Source organism: Oncorhynchus keta, unplaced genomic scaffold, assembly GCF_023373465.1.
Source record: "Oncorhynchus keta strain PuntledgeMale-10-30-2019 unplaced genomic scaffold, Oket_V2 Un_contig_6513_pilon_pilon, whole genome shotgun sequence".
Taxonomy (NCBI): Eukaryota; Metazoa; Chordata; class Actinopteri; order Salmoniformes; family Salmonidae; genus Oncorhynchus; species Oncorhynchus keta.
This window is the reverse complement of record NW_026288907.1, coordinates 225,001-245,806: the sequence shown is the minus strand read 5'-3', so window position 1 is coordinate 245,806 and position 20,806 is coordinate 225,001. Positions and strand designations below refer to the sequence as shown.

The 20,806-nt window shown below is 40.7% G+C and overlaps 1 protein-coding gene across 1 annotated transcript in view; it reads right to left on the bottom strand.

Moving 5' to 3' along the window:
* Positions 1 to 3,613: 3,613 nt before the first annotated feature.
* The window catches only part of LOC118370652 (zinc finger protein 568-like), a 47,136-nt gene continuing 29,943 nt past the window's right edge, over positions 3,614 to 20,806 (bottom strand). Inside the window, exons 5-8 of the mRNA XM_052511242.1 lie at positions 14,535 to 14,854; positions 13,964 to 14,061; positions 13,515 to 13,692; positions 3,614 to 5,012 (exon numbers count right to left, since the gene is read on the bottom strand). Of these exons, the coding sequence (XP_052367202.1) occupies positions 4,276 to 5,012; positions 13,515 to 13,692; positions 13,964 to 14,061; positions 14,535 to 14,854 (1,333 nt within the window). The 3' untranslated portion in view covers positions 3,614 to 4,275. The remainder of the gene's footprint in view (positions 5,013 to 13,514; positions 13,693 to 13,963; positions 14,062 to 14,534; positions 14,855 to 20,806) is intronic.

The following is a 20,806-nucleotide window of genomic DNA, read 5'->3' as shown; positions in this document are numbered from 1 at the left end:
CATTAAACCCCTACAACTCATCCAGAACGCCGCAGCCCGTCTGGTGTTCAACCTTCCCAAGTTCTCTCACGTCACCCCGCTCCTCCGCTCTCTCCACTGGCTTCCAGTTGAAGCTCGCATCCGCTACAAGACCATGGTGCTTGCCTACGGAGCTGTGAGGGGAACGGCACCTCAGTACCTCCAGGCTCTGATCAGGCCCTACACCCAAACAAGGGCACTGCGTTCATCCACCTCTGGCCTGCTCGCCTCCCTACCACTGAGGAAGTACAGTTCCCGCTCAGCCCAGTCAAAACTGTTCGCTGCTCTGGCTCCCCAATGGTGGAACACACTCCCTCACGACGCCAGGACAGCGGAGTCAATCACCACCTTCCGGAGACACCTGAAACCCCACCTCTTTAAGGAATACCTAGGATAGGATAAAGTAATCCCCCCTTAAAAGATTTAGATGCACTATTGTAAAGTGGCTGTTCCACTGGATGTCATAAGGTGAATGCACCAATTTGTAAGTCGCTCTGGATAAGAGCGTCTGCTAAATGACTTAAATGTAATGTAAATGTATGAGATAGAACCTGTTGTATGAGTAAGAACTTGTTGTATGAGATATAACCTGTTGTATGAGTAAGAACCTGTTGTATGAGTAAGAACCTGTTGTATGAGTAAGAACCTGTTGTATGAGTAAGAACCTGTTGTATGAGTAAGAACCTGTTGTATGAGATAGAACCTGTTGTATGAGTAAGAACCTGTTGTATGAGATAGAACCTGTTGTATGAGTAAGAACTTGTTGTATGAGATAGAACCTGTTGTATGAGTAAGAACCTGTTGTATGAGTAAGAACCTGTTGTATGAGTAAGAACCTGTTGTATGAGTTAGAACCTGTTGTATGAGATAGAACCTGTTGTATGAGTAAGAACCTGTTGTATGAGATAGAACCTGTTGTATGAGTAAGAACCTGTTGTATGAGATAGAACCTGTTGTATGAGTAAGAACTTGTTGTATGAGATAGAACCTGTTGTATGAGATAGAACCTGTTGTATGAGTAAGAACCTGTTGTATGAGTAAGAACCTGTTGTATGAGTAAGAACTTGTTGTATGAGATAGAATATGTTGTATGAGTAAGAACCTGTTGTATGAGATATAACCTGTTGTATGAGATAGAACCTGTTGTATGAGATAGAACCTGTTGTATGAAAAAGAACCTGTTGTATGAGCTATAACCTGTTGTATGAGTAAGAACCTGTTGTATGAGATAGAACCTGTTGTATGAGTAAGAACTTGTTGTATGAGATAGAACCTGTTGTATGAGTAAGAACCTGTTGTATGAGATAGAACCTGGTGTATGAGATAGAACCTGTTGTATGAGATAGAACCTGTTGTATGAGTAAGAACTTGTTGTATGAGATAGAACCTGTTGTATGAGTAAGAACCTGTTGTATGAGATAGAACCTGTTGTATGAGTAAGAACTTGTTGTATGAGATAGAACCTGTTGTATGAGTAAGAACTTGTTGTATGAGATAGAACCTGTTGTATGAGTAAGAACCTGTTGTATGAGTAAGAACCTGTTGTATGAGTAAGAACCTGTTGTATGAGTAAGAACCTGTTGTATGAGTAAGAACCTGTTGTATGAGATAGAACCTGTTGTATGAGTAAGAACCTGTTGTATGAGATAGAACCTGTTGTATGAGTAAGAACTTGTTGTATGAGATAGAACCTGTTGTATGAGTAAGAACCTGTTGTATGAGTAAGAACCTGTTGTATGAGTAAGAACTTGTTGTATGAGATAGAATATGTTGTATGAGTAAGAACCTGTTGTATGAGATATAACCTGTTGTATGAGATAGAACCTGTTGTATGAGATAGAACCTGTTGTATGAGAAAGAACCTGTTGTATGAGATAGAACCTGTTGTATGAGATAGAACCTGTTGTATGAGATATAACCTGTTGTATGAGATAGAACCTGTTGTATGAGATAGAACCTGTTGTATGAGTAAGAACCTGTTGTATGAGATAGAACCTGTTGTATGAGAAAGAACCTGTTGTATGAGATAGAACCTGTTGTATGAGATAGAACCTGTTGTATGAGTAAGAACCTGTTGTATGAGATAGAACCTGTTGTATGAGTAAGAACCTGTTGTATGAGTAAGAACCTGTTGTATGAGATAGAACCTGTTGTATGAGTAAGAACCTGTTGTATGAGTAAGAACTTGTATGGGATAGAACCTGTTGTATGAGATAGAACCTGGTGTATGAGATAGAACCTGTTGTATGAGATAGAACCTGGTGTATGAGATAGAACCTGTTGTATGAGTAAGAACTTGTTGTATGAGATAGAACCTGTTGTATGAGTAAGAACTTGTTGTATGAGATAGAACCTGTTGTATGAGATATAACCTGTTGTATGAGTAAGAACCTGTTGTATGAGATAGAACCTGTTGTATGAGTAAGAACTTGTTGTATGAGATAGAACCTGTTGTATGAGTAAGAACCTGTTGTATGAGATAGAACCTGGTGTATGAGATAGAACCTGTTGTATGAGATAGAACCTGTTGTATGAGTAAGAACTTGTTGTATGAGATAGAACCTGTTGTATGAGTAAGAACCTGTTGTATGAGTAAGAACCTGTTGTATGAGATAGAACCTGTTTTATGAGTAAGAACCTGTTGTATGAGTAAGAACCTGTTGTATGAGATAGAACCTGTTGTATGAGATAGAACCTGTTGTATGAGTAAGAACCTGTTGTATGAGATAGAACCTGTTGTATGAGAAAGAACCTGTTGTATGAGAAAGAACCTGTTGTATGAGATAGAACCTGTTGTATGAGAAAGAACCTGTTGTATGAGTAAGAACTTGTTGTATGAGATAGAACCTGTTGTATGAGATAGAACCTGTTGTATGAGAAAGAACCTGTTGTATGAGATAGAACCTGTTGTATGAGATAGAACCTGTTGTATGAGATAGAACCTGTTGTATGAGATAGAACCTGTTGTATGAGTAAGAACCTGTTGTATGAGATAGAACCTGTTGTATGAGAAAGAACCTGTTGTATGAGTAAGAACCTGTTGTATGAGTAAGAACCTGTTGTATGAGATAGAACCTGTTGTATGAGTAAGAACCTGTTGTATGAGTAAGAACTTGTATGGGATAGAACCTGTTGTATGAGATAGAACCTGGTGTATGAGATAGAACCTGTTGTATGAGATAGAACCTGGTGTATGAGATAGAACCTGTTGTATGAGTAAGAACTTGTTGTATGAGATAGAACCTGTTGTATGAGTAAGAACTTGTTGTATGAGATAGAACCTGTTGTATGAGATATAACCTGTTGTATGAGTAAGAACCTGTTGTATGAGATAGAACCTGTTGTATGAGTAAGAACTTGTTGTATGAGATATAACCTGTTGTATGAGTAAGAACCTGTTGTATGAGATAGAACCTGGTGTATGAGATAGAACCTGTTGTATGAGATAGAACCTGTTGTATGAGTAAGAACTTGTTGTATGAGATATAACCTGTTGTATGAGTAAGAACTTGTTGTATGAGATAGAACCTGTTGTATGAGTAAGAACCTGTTGTATGAGTAACCAACCAAATAGAGAAACAGAAACTAACTAACCAAATAGAGAAACAGAAAAGCTCTCTAAGGTCAGGGTGTGACACCTAATTGCTGTAATATGCGGAAATGTCACAACCACTACCGGAGGTTGTATGGATTCAGTGAGTAAATCAACCACTATCACCTACTCCGGTGAGTTTCTGTACAATCATGTACATTTGATGCAGCATTATGATGACTCATTGTCACAATGGAAGAGATTAACTGAGCTGATTTTGGATCAAGAGAGCCATTTAAACACATGGCATCTGATCTACTCTATATTCAAACTGACAGACTCCATATTCACTTTTATTTTCTAATAAAAACATTAAAATATATTTTAGAGTATACTTTGTACCATTTAATTTCATCTGGTAAAGACAGGTAAACACATTGTCAGTCAACAATATAAGACAACGGGAGCACTGTGTATGTTCTCTGATGAATTTTAAGTCAATGTGATGTGAAATATCAGTTTACACAGTAGGAGAAGTTATTTTTCTCTGTGTGGATCCTCACGTATAAGTGACATTTGTAAGGCTTCTCCCATGGGTGTATTTAGATCATGATATTTCATGTTTCCTATCAAGCTAAAACTCATTCCACACAGGGCGCAAATGAAAGGCATCTCCCCTGTGTGTATTCTCTCAATTCTTTTCAGGTTTCCTAAATGGTTAAAACTCATTCCACACAGGGCGCAAAGGAAAGGCTTTGGTGTGTATCCACATGTCTTTTCAGGCTTCCTAACCTGGTAAACCTAGATCCACACTGGGAGCAGTGGTAAGGCTTATCCCCTGTGTGTATTTGCTCATGAGCTTTCATGTTTCCTAACATGCTAAAACTCTTTCCACACTGGGCGCAATGGTATGGCTTCTCCCCAGTGTGTATTCGCAGGTGAGATCGCAGGTTTCCTAACATGCGAAAACTCTTTCCACAATGGGTGCAATGGTATGGCTTCTCCCCTGTGTGTAATCGTGCATGAGATTGCAGGTTTCCTAACGAGCCAAAACTCTTTCCACACTGGGTGCAACAGTATGGCTTCTCCCCTGTGTGTATTCGCTCATGAGTTATTAGGCCTCCTAACCTGTTAAAACTCTTTCCACAATGGGAGCAGTGGTAAGGCTTCTCCCCTGTGTGTATTCGGCCATGAACTTTCAGGCTTCCTTGCTGTCTAAAACCCTTTCCACAATGGGAGCAGTGGTAAGGCTTCTCCCCTGTGTGTATTCGGCCGTGGGCTTTCAGGCTTCCTTGCTGTCTGAAACCCTTTCCACACTGGGAGCAGTGGTAAGGCTTTTCCCCTGTGAGACTCTTCTGTCTTTTCAGGCTTCCTAACTTGGCAAAACTCTTTCCAATCTGGGAGCAGAGGTGTCGTCTTGCTGGTTTGGACGTCTCTGGTTCCTCCAAGTTTGGTTTTCCTCCTGCCAAAGACAGTGTTTATTTAAAGAATGAACAGAATTAAATCTCCACATGATAAAACTGCTTTGCTATGAGGTTTAATCCAAATCAGATCCCTCAATAACCCAAGGTCAGTTTTCAAACATTTCATCATTTAAAACAATCTTGGTTTCAAAACAAATGTTGTAGAGCTTCCTGGTAATATGTTTACTTACTTATTCATATTCATATTCTTATTTTCTGTTTTAGAAGTCAGAACACAAACTAAACAGTTCTATGACACTCAAGACACAAACATCTCTGGATTCCTATCGAGCAGGTGGTTGTAATTATAGAACCTTCGTAACGAACCTTCGTAACTGTATGATACAGAATGTGACCTACACACTTCCTTAAACCTAAAATAAGTAATTTTGTCAAAAACAATATATATATTTTTCATTGGAGACACAAAGCACCTCTATAACCCCGCTTTCTCAAGGGTTCGACACATGATGTTGAAATGGCACATTTTTTTGATTTCGACTACTCATTTTGACTAATCACTAATGGAATGGTATTTTGGGTAAAATAAAAATAAAGAAATATTTGGGGAAGATTTTTTTTTAAAAAGGATTATTATATTTATATTTTTTACCCCGATTTTCGTCAATTGGAAGTTAGTCTCATCGCTACAACTCCCGGACGGACTCGGGAGAGGCGAACGTCATGCGTCCTCCGAAACACAACCGCAATGCATCTTGACACGATGCACAATTAACCCAGAAGCCAGCCGTACTTATGTGTCGGAGGAAATACCTTACACCTGGCGACCGTGTCAGCGTGCATTATTCCGGCCCGCCACAGGAGAGCACGATGGGACAAGGACATCATCCTGACCGGCCAAACCCTCCCCCAACCCGGACGACACTGGGACAATTGGTTCTCCCAGTTGTGGCCGGCTGAGACACAGCTGGGTATCAAACCAGAATCAAAGGCAAACGGTGGCTACTTTGAAGATTTACTTAACCCTTTTTTGGTTACTATATGATTTCATATGTGATATTTTATAGCTTTGATGTCTTCACTACTATTCTACAATGTAGAAATTAGTACAAATAAAGAAAAACCCTTGAATGAGTAGTTGTCCTAACTGTTGACTGGTAGTGTATATGGTCGATTCAGTGGGAAAGTCAACCTGAACATGTGTAACGGAGGTGAGAACGTGCCATAAACTCACTCCACAGGTAGCTTCCACAGCTATCAAATCAAATCAAATTTTATTTGTCACATACACATGGTTAGCAGATGTTAATGCGAGTGTAGCGAAATGCTTGTGCTTCTAGTTCCGACAATGCAGTAATAACCAACAAGTAATCTAGCTAACAATTCCAAAACTACTACCTTATAGACACAAGTGTAAAGGAATGAATAATAATATGTAAGGGGATAAAGAATATGTACATAAAGATAAATGAATGAGTGATGGTACAGAGCAGCATAGGCAAGATACAGTAGATGGTATTGAGTGCAGTATATACATGAGATGAGTATGTAAACAAAGTGGCATAGTTAAAGTGGCTAGTGATACATGTATTACATAAAGATGCAGTAGATGATATAGAGTACAGTATATACGTATACATATGAGATGAATAATGTAGGGTATGTAAACATTATATTAGGTAGTATTGTTTAAAGTGACTAGTGATATATTTTACATCATTTCCCATCAATTCCCATTATTAAAGTGGCTGGAGTTGAGTCAGTGTGTTGGCAGCAGCCACTCAATGTTAGTGGTGGCTGTTTAACAGTCTGATGGCCTTGAGATAGAAGCTGTTTTTCAGTCTCTCGGTCCCAGCTTTGATGCACCTGTACTGACCTCGCCTTCTGGATGATAGCGGGGTGAACAGGCAGTGGCTCGGGTGGTTGTTGTCCTTGATGATCTTTATGGCCTTCCTGTAACATCGGGTGGTGTAGGTGTCCTGGAGGGCAGGTAGTTTGCCTCCAGTGATGCATTGTGCAGACCTCATCGCCCCCTGGAGAGCCTTACGGTTGTGGGCGGAGCAGTTGCCGTACCAGGCGGTGATACAGCCTGCTAGGATGCTCTCGATTGTGCATCTGTAAAGTTTGTGAGTGAGCCGAATTTCTTCAGCCTCCTGAGGTTGAAGAAGCGCTGTTACGCCTTCTTCACCACTCTGTCTGTGTGGGTGGATCATTTCACTACTGTCCTGTCGATGTGGATATGGGGGTGCTCCCTCTGCTATTTCCTGAAGTCCACGATCATCTCCTTTGTTTTGTTGACGTTGAGTGAGGTCATTTTCCTGACACCACACTCCGAGGGCCCTCACCTCCTCGCTGTAGGCAAATTCGTCGTTGTTGGTAATCAAGCTTACCACTGTAGTGTCATCTGCAAATTTGATGATTGAGTTGGAGGCGTGCATGGCCACGCAGTCATAGGTGAACAAGGAGTACAGGAGAGGGCTGGAGAACTCTTGTGGGGCCTCAGTGTTGAGGATCAGCGGAGTGGAGTTGTTGGTTCCTACCCTCACCACCTGGGGCGTCCCGTCAGAAAGTCCAGGACCCAGTTGCACAGGGCGGGGTCAAGACGCAGGGTCTCAGGCTTAATGACGAGTTGAGGGTACTATGGTGTTAAATGCTGAGCTGAAGTCGATGAACAGCATTCTTACATAGGTATTCCTCTTGTCCAGATGGCATAGTGCAGTATGGTGGCGATTGGGGCTTTAAGCAAATTGGAGTGGGTCTAGGGTGTCAGGTAGGGTGGAGGTGATACGATCCTTGACTAGGCTCTCAAAGCACTTCATGATGACGGAAGTGAGTACTACAGGGCGGTAATCATTTAGCTCAATTACCTTAGCTTTCTTGGGAACAGGAGCAATGGTGGCCCTCTTGAAGCATGTAGGAACAGCAGACTGGTATAGGGATTGATTGAATATGTCCGTAAACACACCAGCTGGTCTGCACATGCTCTGAGGGCGCGGCTGGGGATGCCGTCTGGGCCGGCAGCCTTGCGAGGATTAACATGTTTAAATGTTTTACTCACGTTGCCTGCGGTGAAGGAGAGCCCGCAGGTTTTGGTAGCGGGCCGTGTCGATGGCACTGTATTGTCCTCAAAGCGAGCAAAGAAGTTGTTTCGTTTGTTCTTTAAGGTCTATATAGTATATATATATTAAACCATGTTCATTAAGGTCTATATAGTATATATATTAAACCATGTTCTTTAAGGTCTATATAGTATATATATATTAAACCATGTTCTTTAAGGTCTGTATAGTATATATATTAAACCATGTTCTTTAAGGTCTGTATAGTATATATATATTAAACCATGTTCTTTAAGCTCTGTATAGTATATATATTAAACCATGTTCTTTAAGGTCTATATAGTATATATATTAAACCATGTTCTTTAAGCTCTGTATAGTATATATATTAAACCATGTTCTTTAAGGTCTATATAGTATATATATTAAACCATGTTCTTTAAGCTCTGTATAGTATATATATTAAACCATGTTCTTTAAGGTCTGTATAGTATATATATATTAAACCATGTTCTTTAAGGTCTATATAGTATATATATATTAAACCATGTTCTATAAGCTCTGTATAGTATATATATTAAACCATGTTCTTTAAGCTCTGTATAGTATATATATTAAACCATGTTCTTTAAGGTCTATATAGTATATATATATTAAACCATATATTAAACCATGTTCTTTAAGCTCTATATAGTATATATATTAAACCATGTTCTTTAAGGTCTATATAGTATATATATTAAACCATGTTCTTTAAGGTCTATATAGTATATATATATTAAACCATGTTCTTTAAGGTCTATATAGTGTATATATATGTTCTAGAGTCTTGTAAAGATATGGGGGGTTGACTGGGACAGGCAATGTAATGCATTGGAGTGTCTGGAGTTTAGTTCTAGAGTCTTGTAAAGATAGGGGGGTTGACTGGGACAGGCAATGTAATGCATTGGAGTGTCTGGAGTTTAGTCTGTCTTGTAAAGTTTTGACTGGGACAGGCAATTAATGCATTGAGGAGTTTAGTTCTAGAGTCTTGTAAAGATATGGGGGGGGTTGACTGGGACAGGCAATGTAATGCATTGGAGTGTCTGGAGTTTAGTTCTAGAGTCTTGTAAAGATATGGGGGGTTGACTGGGACAGGCAATGTAATGCATTCTGGAGTGTCTTGTAAAGAGTTTGGGAGGCAATGTAATGCATTGGAGAGTCTTCTTGTAAAGATATGGGGGGTTGACTGGGACAGGCAATGTAATACATTGGAGTGTCTGGAGTTTAGTTCTAGAGTCTTGTAAAGATATGGGGGGGTTGACTGGGACGGGCAATGTAACATCTATCATCTATCATGAACCTCGGCAAGACGGAGCTGCTCTTCCTCCCGGGGAAGGACTGCCCGTTCCATGATCTCGCCATCACGGTTGACAACTCCATTGTGTCCTCCTCCCAGAGCGCTAAGAACCTTGGCGTGATCCTGGACAACATCCTGTCGTTCTCAACTAACATCAAGGCGGTGGCCCGTTCCTGTAGGTTCATGCTCTACAACATCCGCAGAGTACGACCCTGCCTCACACAGGAAGCGGCGCAGGTCCTAATCCAGGCACTTGTCATCTCCCGTCTGGATTACTGCAACTCGCTGTTGGCTGGGCTCCCTGCCTGTGCCATTAAACCCCTACAACTCATCCAGAACGCCGCAGCCCGTCTGGTGTTCAACCTTCCCAAGTTCTCTCACGTCACCCCGCTCCTCCGCTCTCTCCACTGGCTTCCAGTTGAAGCTCGCATCCGCTACAAGACCATGGTGCTTGCCTACGGAGCTGTGAGGGGAACGGCACCTCAGTACCTCCAGGCTCTGATCAGGCCCTACACCCAAACAAGGGCACTGCGTTCATCCACCTCTGGCCTGCTCGCCTCCCTACCACTGAGGAAGTACAGTTCCCGCTCAGCCCAGTCAAAACTGTTCGCTGCTCTGGCCCCCCAATGGTGGAACAAACTTCCTCACGACGCCAGGACAGCGGAGTCAATCACCACCTTCCGGAGACACCTGAAACCCCACCTCTTTAAGGAATACCTAGGATAGGATAAGTAATCCTTCTCACCCCCCTAAAAGATTTAGATGCACTATTGTAAAGTGGCTGTTCCACTGGATGTCATAAGGTGAATGCACCAATTTGTAAGTCGCTCTGGATAAGAGCGTCTGCTAAATGACTTAAATGTAAATGTTTTTAGGAACAGTTTACGTAAAACATGCATCTCTAGAGCTAACTTTCATCAAGGTTTAATATGGTCAATTGGTTTCTCTCAGTCTATCTTCATGTCAACTAACAGAACCCTGCTAGTTAGACTGGTATCAGATACCATTACATTTAGATCTACATTTTTTTTAAGACGCTCTTTATTCATTTCACCTTTATGACAACCAGGTAGGCTCTAAATTTGTTGGGGGAGAACCTACCTTTATTTAACCAGGTAAGAGGTGGTTGAGAACACCTTTATTTAACCAGGTCTGGCTGTTCAGAACACCTTTATTTAACCAGGTAGGTTTTGACTTGAGAACACCTTTCCTTAACCAGGAAGGCTGGTTGAGAACACCTTTTTTGCCAGGAAGGCTAGTTGAGAACACCTTTATTTAAGACCAGGTGGTCTTGAGAACACCTTTATTTAACCAGGAAGGCTAGTTGAGAACACCTTTATTTAACCAGGTAGGCCTGAGAACACCTGTAGGCTTTAATGGCCAGGTAGGCCCAGTTGAGAACACCTGTATTTAACCAGGTAGGCTGCGTTGAGAACACCTTTATTTAACCTGCAGGAGCCTTGATTTAACCAGTTAGTTGAGAACACCTTTATTGAGGAAGGTTCTAGTTGAGAACACCTTTAGTTTAACCAGGAAGGCTAGTTGAGAACACCTTTATTTAACCAGGAAGGCTAGTGGTGAGAACACCTTTATTTAACCAGGTAGGCTACCTGGAACACCAGAAGGGGGAAAGGAGAAGATTAATTACCACTGCATAGGCTAGTTGAGAGACACCTTGTGAGGTTTAACCAGGTAGGCTTTGAGAACACCTTTAGAACCAGAGTAGGCTAGTTGAGAACACCTTTATCGCCACGCCACCTGGTAGGAGCGACCTAACCAGGTAGGCCCAACTGAGAACACCTTTATTTAACCAGGACTAGGATGAGAGAAGAGAGACCTTTATTTAACCAGGTAGCGCTCCGTGTTGAGAACACCTTTATTTAACCAGGTGGCTAGTCTGAAACCTGACTGGTTTAACCAGGTAGAGAGAGATAGTTGGCCAACACCTTTAGAGTTTAACCAGGTAGGCTGGTTGAGAACATTAACCAGGTAGGAGGGATCGAACACCTTTATTTAACCAGAAGGGGTTGAGAACACCGCTCTCTTTAACCAGGGAGGCTAGTTCAGAACATGAGTATTTAACCAGGTGAGGCTAGTTGAGAACACCTTTATTTAACCAGGCAGGCTGTTGAGAACACCTTTATTTAACCTCAGTCTAGGGTGAGAACACCTTGAGCATGTCGTTTGACTAGGCAAACAGAACACCTTTATTTAACCAGGTAGGCTGTTAGAGGCAGATGCTCTAGGACACCTTTATTTAACCAGAACCCTGCTAGTCCTGGTAGATACCACTATCTTCATTTCAACCAGAACCCTGTAGGTCCTGGTTGAGATACCACTATCTTCATGTCAACTAACAGAACCCTGCTAGTTGTCCTGGTAACAGATACCAGATAGAAGATCTATTTTTTTTAACGTATTTATTCATTTCACCTTTATTTAACCAGGTAGGCTAGTTGAGAACACCTTTATTTAACCAGGAAGGCTAGTTGAGAACACCTTTATTTAACCAGGTAGGCTAGTTGAGAACACCTTTATTTAACCAGGTAGGCTAGTTGAGAACACCTTTATTTAACCAGGTAGGCTAGTTGAGAACACCTTTATTTAACCAGGAAGGCTAGTTGAGAACACCTTTATTTAACCAGGAAGGCTAGTTGAGAACACCTTTATTTAACCAGGAAGGCTAGTTGAGAACACCTTTATTTAACCAGGTAGGCTAGTTGAGAACACCTTTATTTAACCAGGTAGGCTAGTTGAGAACACCTTTATTTAACCAGGTAGGCTAGTTGAGAACACCTTTATTTAACCAGGTAGGCCAAAGGAAGAATTGATTTTGGGGGTGACCAGAGAGATATACCTGCTGGATCGCGTGCTACAGGTGGGTGCTGCTATGGTGACAAGCGAGCTGAGATAAGGGGGGACTTTACCTAGCAGGTTCTTATAGATGACCTGGAGCCAGTGGGTTTGGCGACGAGTATGAAGCGAGGGCCAGCCAATGAGAGCGTACAGGTCGCAGTGATGGGTAGTATATGGGGCTTTGGTGACAAAAACGGATTGCACTGTGATAGACTGCATCGAATTTATTGAGTAGGGTATTGGAGGCTATTTTGTAAATGACATCGCCGAAGTCGAGGATTGGTAGGATGGTCAGTTTTACAAGGGTATGTTTGGCAGCATGAGTGAAGGATGATTTGTTGCAAATTAGGAAGCCAATTCTAGATTTAACTTTGGATTGGCAATGTTTGATATGAGTCTAGAAGGAGAGTTTACAGCCTAACCAGACACCTAGGTATTTATAGTTGTCCACATATTCTAAATCAGAACCATCCAGAGTAGTGATGTTGGACGGGCGGGCAGGTGCAGGCAGCGATCGGTTGAAGAGCATGCATTTAGTTTTACTTGTATTTAAGAGCAATTGGAGGCCACAGAAGGAGAGTTGTATGGCATTGAAGCTCGTCTGGAGGGTTGTTAACACAGTGTCCAAAGAAGGGCCAGAAGTATACAGAATGGTGTCGTCTGCGTTGAGGTGGATCAGAGACTCACCAGCAGCAAGAGCGACATCATTGATGTATACAGAGAAGAGTCGTACCAAGAATTGAACCCTGTGGCACCCCCATAGAGACTGCCAGAGGCCCGAACAAAAGGCCCTCCGATTTGACACACTGAACTCTATCACAGAAGTAGTTGGTGAACCAGACGAGGCAATCATTTGAGAAACCAAGGCTGTCGAGTCTGCAGATGAGGATGTGGTGATTGACAAGAGTCGAAAGCCTTGGCCAGATCAATGAATACGGCTGCCCAGTACTGTTTCTTATCGATGGCATTTAAGATCTCATTTAGGACCTTGAGCGTGGCTGAGGTGCACCCATGACCAGCTCTGAAACCAGATTGCATAGCAGAGAAGGTATGGTGAGATTCGAAATGGTCGGTAATCGGTTTGTTGACTTGGCTTTCGAAGACCCTAGAAAGGCAGGGTAGGATAGATATAGGTCTGTAGCATTTTGGGTCAAGAGTGTCCCCCCCTTTGAAGAGGGGGATGACCGTAGCTGCTTTCCAATCTTTGGGAATCTCAGACGACACGAAAGACAGGTTGAACAGGCTAGTAATCATTTTATTTGTTGAAACTAAACTACAGCACTTACTTTGATGAGGCAAATCTGATCCTTTCTTCTCTTCTCCCCCTCTCACAGTTCCTCTCAGCCCCGTTGTTTTCCTGCAGTCCACCAGCAGCACAGACAACCTCTTCATACCCAGCAGTAAGGTGCTACCGGGAGAGGCACGACACGAGGACTCGGGGAGTGAGGAAGGGCTAGTGTTGTCCTGGTAACCATAAAGAGGGGACACAGACACATATCATTATGGATGCTGATGTCACTGTTGTCATAAAGTGCTTTACAGAAACCCAGCCCAGACCCAGACTCAGATAGAGCAAGCTGTATGCTAGACCAGACCAAGCTGTATGCTAGACCAGACCAAGCTGTATGCTAGACCAGACCAAGCTGTATGCTAGACCAGACCAAGCTGTATGCTGACCAGACCAAGCTGTATGCTGACCAGACCAAGCTCTATGCTAGACCAGACCAAGCTGTACCATCTGGTGTTCTGATCTGGAGAGACTCTTCTCTTCCTCGTCAGCATCAGGATGTTGTTGAGGCTCCCCAGAGGATCCACCATAGTCATGTCTCTCTCCTGTGTGAATGAGAACATCAAACAGATGGTAAACGTATGATCTTCTATTGCAATCACAGAGACTTACAAGAGGCATGAATATGTCTAAAAAGGGCCTAAAATGGCCACTTTCATCATGATTTTATAAAATATTGTTTATGGGTTCATTTTCTGTTTGATATTTTAAGTAAAAATGATGCACCAGTATTGCATTTTAAAATCCTGTTATTAGATAAAGTGCACTTTAATATAGACCACGTGGAGAATCCAATACATCTAATTAAAAGTTCCCAGAATATATGCTTTTGGAGAATTCAATAAATCTAATTGAAAAGACCCCAATATATGAACCAATGGCAGATCGCCCCTTAAACAATTCCTACAGTACTGAACAACATATTCAAGTGTAGAACTTCAGTAGAATGCCCCTATAAAACCACACATTAGTTCAACAACTGCCTAGTTTGTGGCCCTGTTTTTAAGACAGTACTCACTGGTGGTAATCAGTTCTTCAGTCTCCTCCTCCTCCCTTTTCACTCCCAAGACGTCTTCCTCTTTAATTGAGATAGCCTCTTCCTCCTCTTCTTTCACTACATTCTCATCTTCCTCCTTTATGATTCTGAAAGCTACCTCCTCCTCCACTCTGACAACCTCTTTCCCATCTTCCTCTTTCACTGTAATATCATCCTCTTCTTTCACTGTGATAGCCTCCTCTTCCTCCTTTTTCATTCTGAAATCTGATTTCTCTAATTTCACCAGAGCTTCTTTCTCCGTCTTGCTTAGTGAGTTTATGCTCCGGGAGATTAGCCAAATGCTGTATCAATGTTGCTAATTTCACAAGCAAATTACGTTGAAATTAGCTAGTAGATAGGTAATCAGAAGTATGTTCAAAACACGAAGAGTAATATACAACAAATTGGTCTAAAACGCTTCAATGATTCTGTTTTGTTTGCTAGCAAACCACCGCGTTAGTTAAATCAGTAGCCTTTTGTCGCTGTTGAAGAAGCCTCCTGTTCCGTCCACTCGATTAGACGTCACGCAAGAAGCATCACCTGAAAAACTCTCTTCGCCATCTGCTGACTGGAGTGGGTAACGCAGATTGGAAAAGTATTAATTAATGTTTATTCTGGCAAGCAATACCATAAGTAGTCATTAAAAAAAAACATATGTTGTTTTCTCTTACTTCTTACAGCCAATACTTTAACGCAAATTGGAATCTCCATAGGTGGACAGATAGGACTCTACCTGTGTAGAGCACATGCTCCTTTGCCCTTACAGTCTCTGAAGTGCCCTTTTGGGTGGTGGTATAATTTGTTTTTTTTCTCATCAGTTATTCTGAACCCACTGCCTGCAAGTCGTCGTTAAATTCACCTCAGTGATTTGTATTTTCCTTCAACATTCTGAAGAGGAAACAGCCAGGAAATGCCCCTGTCTGAGTGCATTTGTCAACCACTATGTGTAGCTGTTAGCGATGATGCTAATGATCCACTATGTGTAGCTGTTAGCGATGATGCTAATGATCCACTATGTGTAGCTATTAGCGATGATGCTAATGATCCACTATGTGTAGCTGTTAGCGATGATGCTAATGATCCACTATGTGTAGCTGTTAGCGATGATGCTAATGATCCACTATGTGTAGCTGTTAGCGATGATGCTAATGATCCACTATGTGTAGCTATTAGCAATGATGCTAATGATCCACTATGTGTAGCTGTTAGCGATGATGCTAATGATCCACTATGTGTAGCTGTTAGCGATGATGCTAATGATCCACTATGTGTAGCTATTAGCGATGATGCTAATGATCCACTATGAGTAGCTATTAGCGATGATGCTAATGATCCACTATGTGTAGCTGTTAGCGATGATGCTAATGATCCACTATGTGTAGCTATTAGCGATGATGCTAATGATCCACTATGTGTAGCTGTTAGCGATGATGCTAATGATCCACTATGTGTAGCTATTAGCGATGATGCTAATGATCCACTATGTGTAGCTGTTAGCGATGATGCTAATGATCCACTATGTGTAGCTATTAGCGATGATGCTAATGATCCACTATGTGTAGCTGTTAGCGATGATGCTAATGATCCACTATGTGTAGCTATTAGCGATGATGCTAATGATCCACTATGTGTAGCTATTAGCGATGATGCTAATGATCCACTATGTGTAGCTGTTAGCGATGATGCTAATGATCCACTATGTGTAGCTATTAGCGATGATGCTAATGATCCACTATGTGTAGCTGTTAGCGATGATGCAAATGACAACCATCTTCTGGTTGATGGAAAAGATTCCCCAAAACCTGGCAGAATGATAGCATTAATCCAGTTGTGATTTGTTCAGAAAACTCTTCAATCACATGTGTGCTGCAGAGACACCACTAACCAAGCAAGGCTCTTGCTGGTGCTACAGAGACACCACTAACCAAGCAAGGCTCTTGCTGGTGCTACAGAGACACCACTAACCAAACAAGGCTCTTGCTGGTGCTACAGAGACACCACTAACCAAACAAGGCTCTTGCTGGTGCTACAGAGACACCACTAACCAAACAAGGCTCTTGCTGGTGCTACAGAGACACCACTAACCAAGCAAGGCTCTTGTGTGCCAATACTGTGGTTCCAGTATTGTTGTGGACTTAGAGTTGGATATAGTCATGGTAGGATACATGATAGAGGCAACACATGGAGTTGGGTTGATATAGTCATGGTAGGATACATGATAGAGACAACACATGGAGTAGTGGTTGGATATAGTCATGGTAGGATACATGATAGTGACAACACATGGATATAGTCATGGTAGGCTACATGATAGTGACAACACATGGAGTTGGGTTGATATAGTCATGGTAGGATACATGATAGTGACAACACATGGATATAGTCATGGTAGGATACATGATAGTGACAACACATGGAGTAGGGTTGATATAGTCATGGTAGGATACATGATAGTGACAACACATGGATATAGTCATGGTAGGCTATAGTATTCTATTTGAACTGCAATTGTGTTGGTCATTATTACCAAGTGCAGCATTTATTCCAGTTGAAATAGTCAAAATACTTTACTCAACATTGGAGCTTTTTGTTGTTGACCCCAAAGGGTCAGAGTTCAGCCCTGGACAAGAGTTACACACATATTAATGTTGTCTATATTAAGGGTGTCTATATTAAGGGTGTCTATATTAAGGTTGTCTATATTAAGGGTGTCTATATTAAGGGTGTCTATATTAAGGGTGTCTATATTAAGGGTGTCTATATTAAGGGTGTCTATATTAAGGGTGTCTATATTAAGGGTGTCTATATTAAGGGTGTCTATATTAAGGGTGTCTATATTAAGGGTGTCTATATTAAGGGTGTCTATATTAAGGGTGTCTATATTAAGGGTGTCTATATTAAGGGTGTCTATATTAAGGGTGTCTATATTAATGTTGTCTATATTAAGGGTATCTATATTAAGGGTGTCTATATTAAAATATGTCTATAATAAGGGTGTCTATATTAAGGGTGTCTATATTAAGGGTGTCTATAATAAGGGTGTCTATAATAAGGGTGTCTATAATAAGTGTGTCTATATTAAGGGTGTCTATATTAAGGGTGTCTATAATAAGGGTGTCTATATTAAGGTGTCTATATTAAGGGTGTCTATATTAAGGGTGTCTATATTAAGGGTGTCTATATTAAGGGTGTCTATATTAAGGGTGTCTATATTAAGGGTGTCTATATTAAGGGTGTCTATATTAAGGGTGTCTATATTAAGGGTGTCTATATTAAGGGTGTCTATATTAAGGGTGTCTATATTAAGGGTGTCTATATTAAGGGTGTCTATAGGGAACTGTTGGATGTCATCTTACATAAATCATGCAGAGAAGAAGGATCTGATTAACAGTCTATTCAGTAGAAAGAGATGTAGTCAATAGATGGAGGAGGATCTGATTAACAGTCTATTCAGTAGAAAGAGATGTAGTCAATAGATGGAGGAGGATCTGATTAACAGTCTATTCAGTAGAAAGAGATGTAGTCAATAGATGGAGGAGGATCTGATTAACAGTCTATTCAGTAGAAAGAGATGTAGTCAATAGATGGAGGAGGATCTGATTAACAGTCTATTCAGTAGAAAGAGATGTAGTCAATAGATGGAGGAGGATCTGATTAACAGTCTATTCAGTAGAAAGAGATGTAGTCAATAGATGGAGGATCTGACTAACAGTCTATTCAGTAGAAAGAGATGTAGTCAATAGATGGAGGAGGATCTGATTAACAGTCTATTCAGTAGAAAGAGATGTAGTCACTAGATGGAGGATCTGATTAACAGTCTATTCAGTAGAAAGAGATGTAGTCACTAGATGGAGGATCTGATTAACAGTCTATTCAGTAGAAACAGAAGTAGTCAATAGATGGAGGAGGATCTGATTAACAGTCTATTCAGTAGAAAGAGTAGTCACTAGATGGAGGATCTGATTAACAGTCTATTCAGTAGAAAGAGATGTAGTCAATAGATGGAGGAGGATCTGATTAACAGTCTATTCAGTAGAAAGAGATGTAGTCACTAGATGGAGGATCTGATTAACAGTCTATTCAGTAGAAACAGAAGTAGTCAATAGATGGAGGATCTGATTAACAGTCTATTCAGGAGAAACAGAAGTAGTCACTAGATGGAGGATCTGATTAACAGTCTATTCAGTAGAAAGAGATGTAGTCACTAGATGGAGGATCTGATTAACAGTCTATTCAGTAGAAAGAGATGTAGTCACTAGATGGAGGATCTGATTAACAGTCTATTCAGTAGAAACAGAAGTAGTCAATAGATGGAGGATCTGATTAACAGTCTATTCAGTAGAAACAGAAGTAGTCACTAGATGGAGGATCTGATTAACAGTCTATTCAGTAGAAAGAGTAGTCACTAGATGGAGGATCTGATTAACAGTCTATTCAGTAGAAAGAGTAGTCACTAGATGGAGGATCTGATTAACAGTCTATTCAGTAGAAACAGAAGTAGTCAATAGATGGAGGAGGATCTGATTAACAGTCTATTCAGTAGAAACAGAAGTAGTCAATAGATGGAGGAGGATCTGATTAACAGTCTATTCAGTAGAAAGAGATGTAGTCAATAGATGGAGGATCTGATTAACAGTCTATTCAGTAGAAAGAGATGTAGTCAATAGATGGAGGAGGATCTGACTAACAGTCTATTCAGTAGAAAGAGATGTAGTTAATAGATGGAGGATCTGATTAACAGTCTATTCAGTAGAAAGAGATGTAGTCAATAGATGGAGGATCTGATTAACAGTCTATTCAGTAGAAACAGAAGTAGTCAATAGATGGAGGAGGATCTGATTAACAGTCTATTCAGTAGAAAGAGATGTAGTCAATAGATGGAGGATCTGATTAACAGTCTATTCAGTAGAAAGAGATGTAGTCAATAGATGGAGGAGGATCTGACTAACAGTCTATTCAGTAGAAAGAGATGTAGTTAATAGATGGAGGATCTGATTAACAGTCTATTCAGTAGAAAGAGATGTAGTCAATAGACGGAGGAGGATCTGATTAACAGTCTATTCAGTAGAAAGAGTAGTCAATAGATGGAGGATCTGATTAACAGTCTATTCAGTAGAAAGAGTAGTCAATAGATGGAGGATCTGATTAACAGTCTATTCAGTAGAAAGAGATGTAGTCAATAGATGGAGGAGGATCTGATTAACAGTCTATTCAGTAGAAAGAGATGTAGTCAATAGATGGAGGATCTGATTAACAGTCTATTCAGTAGAAAGAGATGTAGTCAATAGATGGAGGAGGATCTGATTAACAGTCTATTCAGTAGAAAGAGATGTAGTCAATAGATGGAGGATCTGATTAACAGTCTATTCAGTAGAAAGAGATGTAGTCAATAGATGGAGGAGGATCTGATTAACAGTCTATTCAGGAGAAAGAGATGTAGTCAATAGATAGAGGAGGATCTGATTAACAGTCTATTCAGTAGAAAGAGATGTAGTCAATAGATGGAGGAGGATCTGATTAACAGTCTATTCCTTAGAAAGAGATGTAGTCAATAGATGGAGGAGGATCTGATTAACAGTCTATTCAGTAGAAAGAGATGTAGTCACTGGATGGAGGATCTGATTAACAGTCTATTCCTTAGAAAGAGATGTAGTCAATAGATGGAGGATCTGATTAACAGTCTATTCAGTAGAAAGAGATGTAGTCAATAGATGGAGGATCTGATTAACAGTCTATTCAGTAGAAAGAGAAGTAGTCAATAGATGGAGGAGGATCTGATTAACAGTCTATTCAGTAGAAAGAGATGTAGTCAATAGATGGAGGATCTGATTAACAGTCTATTCAGTAGAAAGAGATGTAGTCAATAGATGGAGGAGGATCTGATTAACAGTCTATTCAGTAGAAAGAGATGTAGTCAATAGATGGAGGAGGATCTGATTAACAGTCTATTCAGTAGAAAGAGATGTAGTCAATAGATGGAGGAGGATCTGATTAACAGTCTATTCAGTAGAAAGAGATGTAGTCAATAGATGGAGGAGGATCTGATTAACAGTCTATTCAGTAGAAAGAGATGTAGTCACTGGATGGAGGATCTGATTAACAGTCTATTCCTTAGAAAGAGATGTAGTCAATAGATGGAGGATCTGATTAACAGTCTATTCAGTAGAAAGAGATGTAGTCAATAGATGGACGATCTTATTAACAGTCTATTTAGTAGAAAGAGAAGTAGTCAATAGATGGAGGAGGATCTGATT